Source organism: Stegastes partitus, unplaced genomic scaffold (genome assembly GCF_000690725.1).
Source record: "Stegastes partitus isolate 25-593 unplaced genomic scaffold, Stegastes_partitus-1.0.2 Scaffold1620, whole genome shotgun sequence".
NCBI classification, from domain to species: Eukaryota; Metazoa; Chordata; class Actinopteri; family Pomacentridae; genus Stegastes; species Stegastes partitus.
Genome location: NW_007579351.1, coordinates 42,689 through 54,214, shown reverse-complemented (window position 1 = coordinate 54,214; position 11,526 = coordinate 42,689). Strand labels below are relative to the sequence as shown.

At 38.1% G+C, this 11,526-nt stretch overlaps 2 protein-coding genes across 2 annotated transcripts in view; one reads left to right on the top strand and one right to left on the bottom strand.

The window, feature by feature from the left end:
• Nucleotides 1-2,806: 2,806 nt before the first annotated feature.
• On the top strand, nt 2,807-8,276 carry dram1 (DNA-damage regulated autophagy modulator 1). Its single transcript, XM_008300989.1, has 7 exons — nt 2,807-3,124; nt 3,472-3,539; nt 4,607-4,749; nt 4,840-5,017; nt 5,228-5,286; nt 6,379-6,471; nt 6,553-8,276. The coding sequence occupies exons 1-7, from the start codon at nt 2,991-2,993 to the stop codon at nt 6,595-6,597; spliced, it is 720 nt and encodes a 239-aa protein (XP_008299211.1). The 5' UTR covers nt 2,807-2,990; the 3' UTR covers nt 6,598-8,276.
• Nucleotides 8,277-8,502: 226 nt separating this feature from the next.
• The window catches only part of washc3 (WASH complex subunit 3), a 4,377-nt gene continuing 1,353 nt past the window's right edge, over nt 8,503-11,526 (bottom strand). The window contains exons 2-7 of the mRNA XM_008300988.1: nt 11,094-11,192; nt 10,911-10,976; nt 10,684-10,821; nt 10,016-10,135; nt 9,854-9,918; nt 8,503-9,758 (exon numbers count right to left, since the gene is read on the bottom strand). Of these exons, the coding sequence (XP_008299210.1) occupies nt 9,662-9,758; nt 9,854-9,918; nt 10,016-10,135; nt 10,684-10,821; nt 10,911-10,976; nt 11,094-11,192 (585 nt within the window). The 3' untranslated portion in view covers nt 8,503-9,661. The remainder of the gene's footprint in view (nt 9,759-9,853; nt 9,919-10,015; nt 10,136-10,683; nt 10,822-10,910; nt 10,977-11,093; nt 11,193-11,526) is intronic.

Genomic DNA, 11,526 nt, shown 5'->3' with positions numbered 1-11,526 from the left:
CACAGACTGAATATCAAAAGTGTAACTTATTTTCACAACAGAATCATCTCTTTTCTTTCTTTTTCCTGCATTGTGTCAGCAAAAGTATAGATACATTAAGATTAAGAAAATTTTCTTGATTATTTTTTTCTAAATTATTTTTTGTCTCTTGAGCTAATACTGTTATTATTGTTGTTGTTGTCGTTGTTGTTGTTGTTGTTGTTGTTGTTGTTGTATAGAAATGATCAGAAATAGCATTGCAAAATGTTTTACAACAAATACATTAAAAAATATATATCCATGTAATGGAGGAATTAAAGTCATAAAATAAACACCAAGGATAAAATACAAAAAATATATATATTTATTTCAGAATTCCACACGCAAGTGCACCATAATTTATTAATAACAATAATAATTTTAAGAAAGACTTTTGATCCATTAGGTGTTCAAACATGATTTAAAACATATAAAGATGAAGCGAGTTGGAGTTCTTCTGGCAGGTTGTTCCACCACCAAGGAGCTCCTTTGGTCTTTAAGTAACCCTTGTGGTTTTTTTTTAGATTTTATACTGTTTGTTGCTGTTTGAATCAGTCTGTATTTTTCTCAGAAAGGCTCAACGGGTCAGGAGGCTCATTGTTTAGAGTTAATTGTCATTGTCAATAGAAGTCATGTTTGTGTGCAGTGTCATAGATACACAAAGTCAAGTGTGAACCTCTACATTGTCCAGCATCAACTCATGCATGAGAACCCTGAACAATGTTAAAATGAAGAGAAAAACACAATAAAATAAAAGGCCTCAACACTGAGGAGACCTTTTACCCCCTTTCATCATTGTTCTCCATTATTATTAGTAATCAACTTTCCAGAAATCCTCTCCAGAATGCGGAAGTCCTCTCTGTGGCGTTATGAGGAAAGGTGTGGTGTTTCTCTTCCCAGCAGCTTCTGCCCACTGAGTCAGGAGTCCTCTGGGTTAACCGAGTCTGAGAAAAGACCTTTTCAACCAGCCGCTGCTCTTAAAGGACGCTGCCAAGTCTGGCTCTGGCAAGCTTCAAATAAGTCCAGCAACAAGTGAAGCTGTAAACAGGCTCCACTTGGCCTCGCTGCCATCGGCCTCCGTTAGAATTTCAGAAAGGCAGCTTTAGAGTTGGGAGCGAGTGAAAGTTTTGTGGATGACGGTCTCCACCAAATGTCCGAGGATCAAACTGACATCACTGTTTTCCTGCTCATTGAATCCAAGTTCATTTCAGCAAAATAAAGCTTTAACTCATTTATCCCAGTTCATCACTGGTTTATGGCTTTCAGTGTCATATACACAAACATGGTGATCATTAAACGACCCATGCTGCTTTATGCTCGGCAGCAGAGCAGAACCCACGCATTCCTTTGTTATCAGGGGAGTCAACGAGCGGGAACAAACCAGGGAAAACTTGTGGATGTGCAAATATCTCTATCTTTGCTGTATGAATTCCTAAAAGAAAAAGAAAAAGAAAATACATTTGTTTAAAGTGTCAACATTATACTATATTCTGCAATTCCTGGACCTGGATGTCAGCATTCACTGTAAAAAAAAAAATTTAAAATAAATAAATAAATAAAATAAAGTATTTTTACAAATTTCTTCCATGTTTGCAAAATGCTCAAAAATATCAGTAAAATTACAAAATAGATTATGAATCTTCTAATGTAAAATGATATTTTAAAAAACTGTAACTGTGCCATTAAAAATAACCATGAAATCTCTTCTTTTTTTTTTTTAAAGAAAATTGATGGTAATTTCACAATAATATCATTATTTTTTAAAGGAAATTGTTCAAGGTTTATACTATAGATACATTTCTAAAATTGTACAAAATTAGACAAAATGAACAGAATAAGGGGCACATTCTATCTATCTATGTTATATTATTATATATTGAAGGAAATTCATTGTTTTTACACATGTAAATCTACTTTATTAATAGATCTTCTGTCAAATTAAGGCTATGAAATGTATTGTAATTATGAAAAATGACTGTATTTTTATGAGTCTGGCTATTTTAGCTGCTGCTATATAATCATTTACACTTTATGTTTTTACAGTGTACGTGAACTTTTAACAGCCTTCTTCAGATATCATTCTTGTGGTGGAGGAAATATTCAGATCATCCTGTTTAGCTAAAGTAAAAATACTTATTTACAAGTAGAAGCAGGAAATTGCATCAAAAACCAGACTTTAAATAAAACATACAGATAAATTCATGTAGTTTCTATTCATTAGGCAGCAGATTGGCCTCTGTCCAAAGGGTTCATTATCATTTCTATATTATTATTACTGAACTGTCAACACATAAGCTCAGTTTTGAAGTAGTTTGAGGAAGCAAAGCTGGAATAAATTATCTTATGAAGTGCTCTAATGGATGAGCTGGCCTCATTTTATTGTCATGTACCTGATAAAGGCATGCTTTACCACCAGAATAGCCGTATAACATTAACATAAACTGCTTTTCGGCAGCATAGTCAAAGCCTCTGCATGACATTTTAGTGAGAAACACACAATATAACAAAATACAGCGTGTTAACAACAGTGTAGCAGCAAAAACAGGACAAAAAAAACAACTATTTGGCAGCTTCTGATAAAAGTGCAGTCATGGGATGAATGGGGAAGTACTTCAAATTGCAAAATATGAGAGTTTTAAGGAATGCAACAGGTTTCTTCTGCAGGATGGCATGAAAGAAAGATCAGACAGAAAGAGAAGAAAAGAAAGAGGGAGGAATGAAGCGCTGCCGATCATCACGTCTGCTTGTTTCTGCTTGGGCCGCCCACAGGAGTCATTTTGGGGAAGAGGTTACTGTAATACTGTATATCAGCTTATTGTCAGAGGCCAAGTTCACTGTTGTTCTCGGAGCAGCATGTGACTGTCGGTAACAGACAGCGGACTGGTCCTGGACTTGGATCTCTTCTTGTATGACTCCTGTTGCTGCGCTTTTAACGAGTTTTCTGGGAAAGTTGCGCGTCAAGTCCGTGTGAGATGTTGTGGTGGTTCACGCAGGGTGTGTGCGCGCTGCCAGCCTTTCTGGTCATCTGGTCCTCCGGCACTTTCATTATTTCCTACATTATCGCGATTGTCAGACACGATGTGGAAATCATCTTCCCATACATAAGGTAGGTTTTACGCACACTGAACTCAAATCCACACCAATCCGCTGTTCTTACGCGTTTGTTCTGTAAAAACAGACGCGTGGATGTTTTATTCCTCCGAGTGATTTCTGATGATTCTTTAGTTTCGTTTTCCTCCATAATGACTTGGCTGGCAGCCGGACTCCAGCTGCACGTAAACATCTGTAATTTCATCACTCTGCTGCCGCTCTGAAGCTTTTTTCGCTTCACTTTTTTGAAGTAATGTCTTTATTTTAAGGAAAGTTTTCCGTTTTACGCAACTCGTTGCCGGCTAACGGGAAGTCATGACACGTCTGCGGTGGATGACTCTTTGTTTTTCTCTCTGTTCTCAGTGACACAGGTGCTAACCCTCCAGAAAGCTGCATCTTCGGCCTCATGACGTTCATTGTTGCATGTGCAGGTATTTCATTCCCGCTGTGAACATCTGCAGTGTTTTAACTGCAACTCTGGGCTTTCCCAAGTTCCCGAGGGAGGAACCAAACTCTCTAAAGATGTTACTCACATTTCCCCTTTTTAAAGAGAATGAAAGCACAGTTTTTAGAGACGAAAAAAGAATAGGTTCATATACACTGGAATAATCATCATCATCATCATCATATAATAATGATAATAATAATAATAGACAGTTAAAAAAAAAAAAAATCTGGCAGCTGGGGCCCAAAAAAGTTCTGACAAATAATGGAAAAAGGAAAATCTCATTTAAATACATTTTCCATGTGACTGTGTGACCATTCCATGTGTATTTTATTTTATTTTTTTGTTGTTGTTGTTCTTGTGTGATGATAGATAGATAGATAGATAGATAGATAGATAGATAGATAGATAGATAGATAGATAGATAGATAGATAGATAGATATTCTAATTGAAGTGAATTATCTGGATGCTTCCTCCACTACAGAAATGGATAAAGGACATTTAAATGTGTAAAAGTAGTGAAATTATCAAGAATATAGATATTAGCAGTGCTTATAAATATTACAGATTGAAAAAAACTGATTAATTCAGTGTTTTGCTGTAAAAGCTACTCCTGTAATTATAAATATCTCTAATTAAACAAAAATAATCTGTGTAAAATTACAGAACCAACACCGCTTTCACTGTTTTTTTGTCACTTTTATCTAGTATCTAATTTTATAAATGTGTGCTGCTTTAGAGTTTAATGTTAAAGAAGTTTAATCTAATAAATAAAAACTAAATGTTTGTGAAATTACAATAAATATGCATCTTTTTTATGTTAAATCATTTCAATTTTCTTTTTTTTAAAAACCGTAATGTCATGTTATTCACAGTTTTTACATTCGACATGTAAATTCAAAGTGTGTTTTGGTAGTTTTATTAAAAGTTTTCTGCTTTTCAAAAAAAAATACATCGATAATTTAAAAAGTCTATAAATTACTTCTTTTTTTTAACTGTGGAACTTTATTGTGGTAAATCCATGACCTGTTTTTTCTTCTTTTTTTGCACAGCAATGGCCACCATTTATGCCAGATACAAGTTTGTGGACAAGATGAACGAGGACACCCGGGCGGTGAATCAAAAACTCAATCTAGCTGCTCTTTGGATCGGGCTGATCACCTGTCTAGGCATGTGCATTGTTGCTACCTTCCAGGTACGTCTCCACAGGCAGTGCACATTTACATCATATGAAAATAACATGATGGGATGTTTCACTGAGAATCGTTCTGTTTTTTGATTGCAGGAAACAACAATGACAATAGCTCATGATATCGGAGCGGCGCTGTTTTTTGTTTCTGGTGTTTTATACATAATCCTGCAGTCCGTTATATCATATCAAGCCTTTCCATTCGGCGCCACCATTACTGTGTGTTGGACTCGTGCACTCATCGCCTCGATTGCTGCTTTGGCATTTTTCCCCAGTATCCTTTCAAATTACCCAAAAAAAAAGTCTGCATGGTTTGGTTTCTTAACGTTTTTTATGTTAACATGCATGAAGTGTGTGTAACCAGGAAGCTGCATCATTATTCTCTTGCTAGTCGTGTAGTTAACAGTTGATGCATTGGGCGCTGCTTTTGTTACACATTTACCAGTGTCAACAGGTGTTACATTTCCCTTAACTGATAACTCAGCTGTCATCTGTGCTGGTTTCGTGAAAAGAACCGACCTGCACATGAAGAAGGACGACCCGGTAGGCTGCAGTGTTTCACTATGTTGCATCAGGGCAGAGATGACAGGAGTTTAGGAGAAGGATCTGATTAACTGATGAAAAATATAATTCTCCATCGCTGTTCTCCATCAAAAATGGCAACAACAACTAAAACATCTCCAGTTCTACCCTCTCTATTGTAGGGATTTTCATGCTTTCTTTGTCTTATATCAGTGATGGCAAAATTATAGTAAGCTACAAGCTTTACTGATTGCACAACCATGGACATGTTACTGAACAGGCCTACCAGGCACATTCCCATTGGCCAAAGCAGTCACTTACTAATTATAATCTGTATCCCAGAAAGAGACACAAAGCAATATGAGAAGCAAAGGAGATGTAAATGAAAAGAAGTAAGATGACTACAAAGAGAGAAAATGGCAACAAAGAGATGCGAAACGACTACAATCTCACAAAAAGTGACCAAAATGGGACAAAAAAGACCACACAGAGACACAAAATGACCAAAAAAACGATGACAAAGAGATCAAATTAAATGACTATGCAAAATAACTGCAAGACACACAGTTCTGTGTCGCTTTCGGGCTTCTCAGGTGCCTCCTCTATCAGCCACGTTTTCATTTCCTTTTTTTTGTCATTTAGCCCCAATGCACAACACAGCTCCACTTCGGGAACTTTAGGTGGACACTTTACTGTTTTATATTATAGCGAGAAATCCAACAAATCCAAGCACTTCACTTTTAAAAAGAGATTTCGTGATAGTGGGAAGAAAAACTGAGTTTCACCAGGAAGAAACCAGGCAGAACCAGGCTCAGGGAGGGAAGGCATGCCACAGCTTGTCAGGGTGAGAGTAAAGGAAAGAGAAAAGAGGATAACAGATAGAAATAGATAACACCTAAGAGAACAAAAAGCACTGGGGAGGTTGTTGAGGCCAGTAACTGATCGAGGGAGTGAAAAGGAGTTCTTAGACATTTACAGGCCAAACAGTTACCAGATTAATGCAGAACACAGCTGTAAGGTGATTTAGAATTGATCTAACTTCTTGTTGTTAATGTGGTCCTTCATCATTTAACATCAACACTTCACTGATGGCGTCGTGTTTCCCTCCTGCAGGCTTACCCCTTCCATGTGGCCAGCGCCGCATGCGAGTGGACTGTTGCTTTCAGCTTCGTCTGCTTCTTCCTCACATACATTCATGAGTTCAAAGTGAGTATCAGACCATCAAACATGACGATGGCTATCTTTTTCTGTAGCTAAGATCTTTTCCTTCTTTTTATCCCCCCACAGATGTTCACCTTAGAAGTGATAACAGAGCACGCGGAGCGGTCTTGAACATTCTTGCAGCAGCATGAGGATGAATACCAGTATTTTATGCGCGTTTGCTTTTGCAAAGCTTCAATCGATGGATGTTTTTTATAAACTGCAAGGCTTTTGTTTTTTTTACAACTATGTATTTTTGCCACTTGACTGAAGTTTTTGAGAGCAAATCCATTTTACACTGTTATTTATACATTTCAAATATCTGGCTGTCGGTCAGCTGTAAATGATGGGAAGAAAAACTGACCAGAATTTGTATCTTTATACTTTTTATACTGTCGTTTTACAAGTGCAGCTACTGTTGTCTGTGCGGTCAAACGTCACTTTGCACTTTGCTCAGCTGTTGCCACACCAGCGTGACACAGATCCAGCCAGACCTGTGACAACTAATATGAGAAGTTCATCACACGGTCAACACATGACCACTGCTCATAAATGAGAACGATTCTGTTGAGCGGTAGTCCGGTCTTCAGATGTCACACCGATCACGTTCGCATGTTAGAATTTTTGATTAGTGGTTTTCTTTGGAAAGCTCTTCTTGTGGGTACTCAAGTTCAGATTTCAGTTCTGGTGCTTATTGTTTATTGCTCTAAATGGTACCAGCGGATGCCACTAAACGGTTCGACGGTGCAGCTACAGATGTGAATTTTCTCATGTCTGCAGCTTATGAACAGCTCATGCAATAGAAATTAGCTCACTTAGTTCATTAGTTTGCTTTGCACAACTGCCAAATTGGATTCCAGTAACAAAATAAGCAGGAGCTGATGCTTACGTATGCTTTCCAACACAAATGAAGGCTTTATTTTTTTTTTTTTTTAATCGTCTGCCTTAAAGCAGCAGCTCCACCTGTATTCCCCTTTAACCAATCACCTACTTGTCACGTGGCTTTAAGATAAGATTTATTGATTTAAAGGAAATTCTGGTGTCAGATATTGCTCAGAAAAAGTACGAGAACAACTAGACTGCCTAGATATAGGTACGATAAAACCTTCAATCTTGACATGAGTTTTGAGCAGTTAAACCAGAATTCCTTAGTATTTCATAAGAAAAAAAACTATAATTTTAGATAAACTAACAACAGGAAGGCTTTGTTTTGTTCATTATCTATTCATTGACCTTTTGACCTCATAGATGTTTCTGGAATATCGACGCTGCCTGGGTTTTGGAAACCGCTGCTTTAGAGCAATCTGCCAGTACTGTGGCTGCTGTTTTGCTATGAAACAAGTAAAAATCACCAGAGACACTAGAAGAGAAAAAAAAAAGGGCACGAGGACAGGGATTAATACATAAAACTCACTTGACATGAGGGAACACAAATATGCTGTCTGGCTGCTTGAGAGGTTAATTACCTTTACCGTGCCTGGAGATAAGGAATGTCAGGTCAACATGCTGCAAAAAAGTTTTTTATTAAAGCGCTGGCTGTTGCTATTGGCCACGTTTAGTCTGCATTATTAGATTTAAACCCATGTATTGGCTGGTAATGACTGGATCGGAGGCCATTACTTTTGTATGATCCCTTCACTGTAATGGACATAGATGAATTCAGGTTAACAACCTTTTCACTACAGATACTGGATTTATGAGGGAAAGTTCCACTGAATGACTTTTGTACTTTTGCTTGTGACATCATGTACTGTACAGATTACTTCCTGCTCATGAGTTGAAGAATAAATCTGTTCTTTTTATTTTTTAAACAACTTGTGTGAGTGTTTATTACAGATCAAAAGTCGTTGCTCTTGTAAACAACGTGCTTTCCAGATTCCTCCACCTCATTCTGGTATTCATTGAGGGAACTCTTATCAGTCGCAGCGATCAGGTTTTTGTGGTTCTTGGCTCCGTTTCTCAACTTCCAAGTTTTGCATCGTCAGTCGTACCCACGAGTTCTCACCGATGTAATGACAAAGAGTCGCACACAAAAAGTCCTGCAGTTTTTATGATAATTTATGAATGTTCACCTTTTAGTGCAAGTTTGATGATTCTTCATACAGGAGACGTTAGTGTCCACAACCCTGTTATTCCTGACAAAACAATACAACTCATGGAGTAAACAAGTCAATGGAGAAATGTTAGTTAAAGGGGCAACCTGAAGCACAGCCGGGCAATACATTTTGATTTATTATTATCTATTGTCTTTCACTTATAACATATAAAGATTTTATTTATTTTAGTATTTAACATCAAGACTCATGCAGCATCTTCCGATTTCATTCGAAGATTTTTGCAAAAAAAACCAAAAAATTCCTGAAACACGTTTCTGCTTTGTGTTTCTGGGTTATTGTGCTTCAATTTCAAGGAAATGAAAGCAACACGCAATTTACAGAATGATGCAATAAAGTCTACACAAAGGCAAAGGGGTGTCCGTTCTCTCCTAAGCCACTGCAACTTGTTCACAATATCCTATAATGAGAGATGAACTGTTTTGCTGCTGTCTGGACGTTTTTCATATTTTAACTGTTTCAAAAAATAGACAGAAAGTCGGTACTTCAAGCATTCTGTGGCAGACGAAATGTCAAATTTCTCTGGAATGCCGGCTACAAGTGCTAATTTGACTGGAGAATAAAGACAATGTACCTTTTGAACATTTAACATTTTCGTTACATATGTTTTTCTGTTATCTGGAGCCTGTTACAAAAGTAAACAGAACAACCAAGAGATGAGTAGCATCCCCTAAAGGCATTAGGCTGATAGTGGTCCAACTACCACAGTGAACCTCCGACCACTAAATGATATGACCTGGTTTTATACAAAAACTACTTGCTACTTCGATCTTCTGAGGATTTCTGCTCACATGATCGAGAGGAAAAATGATCCCCCCCTTTATGAAATGAAAAATCATTCATCAAAAATGCTAATGACGTATCAAAATCGAGGTCACTGACTGACCGACAGCAGAAACATTTCAGCGTTTTAAACTGAAATTACAATCACTTGGGTTGGATTTCACTGTTTCAGGCACCTTCTCAATGGTAATCCTGTACAGGTGCTCTGCAACCTTCCTAACTTCAGGCCTGAAGAAGTGCGGATGGCGATGAATGAGCTTTAGAGGGAGCTTTGCAATGATGAGGAGGAAGGAAAGACGTCAGTCGCTGAAAGACGATTCGCTGTCAGAGCTCGTAGCAGCAACATCCTGGTCCTCTGCGCTTCTTACTCCGTCAGGCACAGGAGCGTCGGGTGTGCTATTGTTAGAAAAATGACATAGTAGCGGTCAGTTTAATATAAATTTGTACATGAATACACACAGATCAGTAGCTGTACGATCACTAACACTCACTCAAGCAAGCTGGGATCCAATCCATCCATGACCATTTTATTCCTGATGGCCATCAGTGGAACCCCCTATAACAATCCAAATAGAAGAGTAAGACACAGAATAAATAGTGACTTATTGTTTTTTTTTTTTTTTAGCACACTAGCAGCTGTAATAACGACTTACCACTTGAACCATTTTCAGGTATCGGGCATAACGTGGGTCCTTGGCCACTGTCATCACATTCTCATTTACAGCTGCTTCTGCTGTTTGCGTTGGTGCAGCTTCCTGTGAACTTTGAGCCGGCTGCAACATGAAATAGAGATATCACAGTGTATGCGTTGCTACTTTTTGATCGTCTGTTTTCTGTTACATTATAGCGTTTAACACTAATAATCAAAAGGCTAGTTAATGTAACTGTGTCAGTACTTTTTATAACTCTATGGGAGTGATTGATAATACTCTAATTTCAGTACAGTAAATACGAAGAGGTGGGTTAGCGTAACTTATTAAAAAGACTGCCACAGAGGTCAAAAATGCATGTAGAAGAACCTCGAAAGTGCACTGAGTAGCACCTCGTAACATGTTTATTTCATCCTTAGAAAAACGGAGTGAGCTGAGTTACGTGCTGGGACTACTTTTCCTTTCCTTGCAGACAAAAACATATTAAGCATTGATTAGAGAGCCTTAGTGAGGCTGGAAGATTGATTTCTAAGTCATGTTTGCTTGGTTTTCCGTCCAAATTCTCATTGTTAAAAAATGTTTGAAATTTAATCTTGGCTTGTGTCTGTGCTGCGGTTCTGTATGGCTCAATCAAACTACCTGTTTGCTTGTATACAAGTCTGTTTACTTACCTCTGGGGGAGGCAGCGTCCCTGCTGCTGGACCATCTGTCTGGCTCTGACTGGCGATAGTGGGTCCATTGGTCTGCGCAGTTTGCTGCTGACTGAGTCCGTCTATTGTTACATCCTCCAGTCCAGGAATGGAAGACAACTGCTCAGAAGACAATGAAATATGAGCAAAGAGGCATGAAACGTACATATTGTGGGATAAAGTGCAGACGGAACGACTGAAAAACTCACCTTGGCCTCCAAAATGCACAGGGTGGTCTCAATCTGCTGTATGCGAAGAGATATGTTTGCAAGTTTCTGTGGGAGGAAGTTTGATAAGTCAAGCTATGATTCAATTGTTGCGGAAGTCATTTCTGTGATCTTATCAAGAGATCAAAGGCCTGGAGACTACAAAGTGATGGAAGATACACAAACCTCTTCACAAACTGTGGAAAAGCGGTTAAGGAACCGGACGGTGTGCACAACAAACTGGTTGAGATAGGCAACGATTCTTCTCTGTTGTATAGCAGGAACCTAAGGAAACACAGATGAAAGTGATTCAGTTCAGGTCACAATGGAAAAAAGGAAAGGAGGAAGCCACAGTGTAACACTCAGAGGAAATTAAGCAACCCCCACTATCCCAATATCTTCTCCTCCCTGGACTATTACAACACATGAAAAAACATTTAAAAAATCGTGTAGAAAAAGCAAACACATTCATTCAGTTTTAGCAGATGAGGAGAAATGAATGGTTATTTATTTACAAGTTTAATATTAAGCCAGACAATTAGGAGCAGCCAAGCATTTACGCTGAGTACAAAATATACCTCTTACAAATGTTTACAGCAGCTACAGACTATTTGAAATT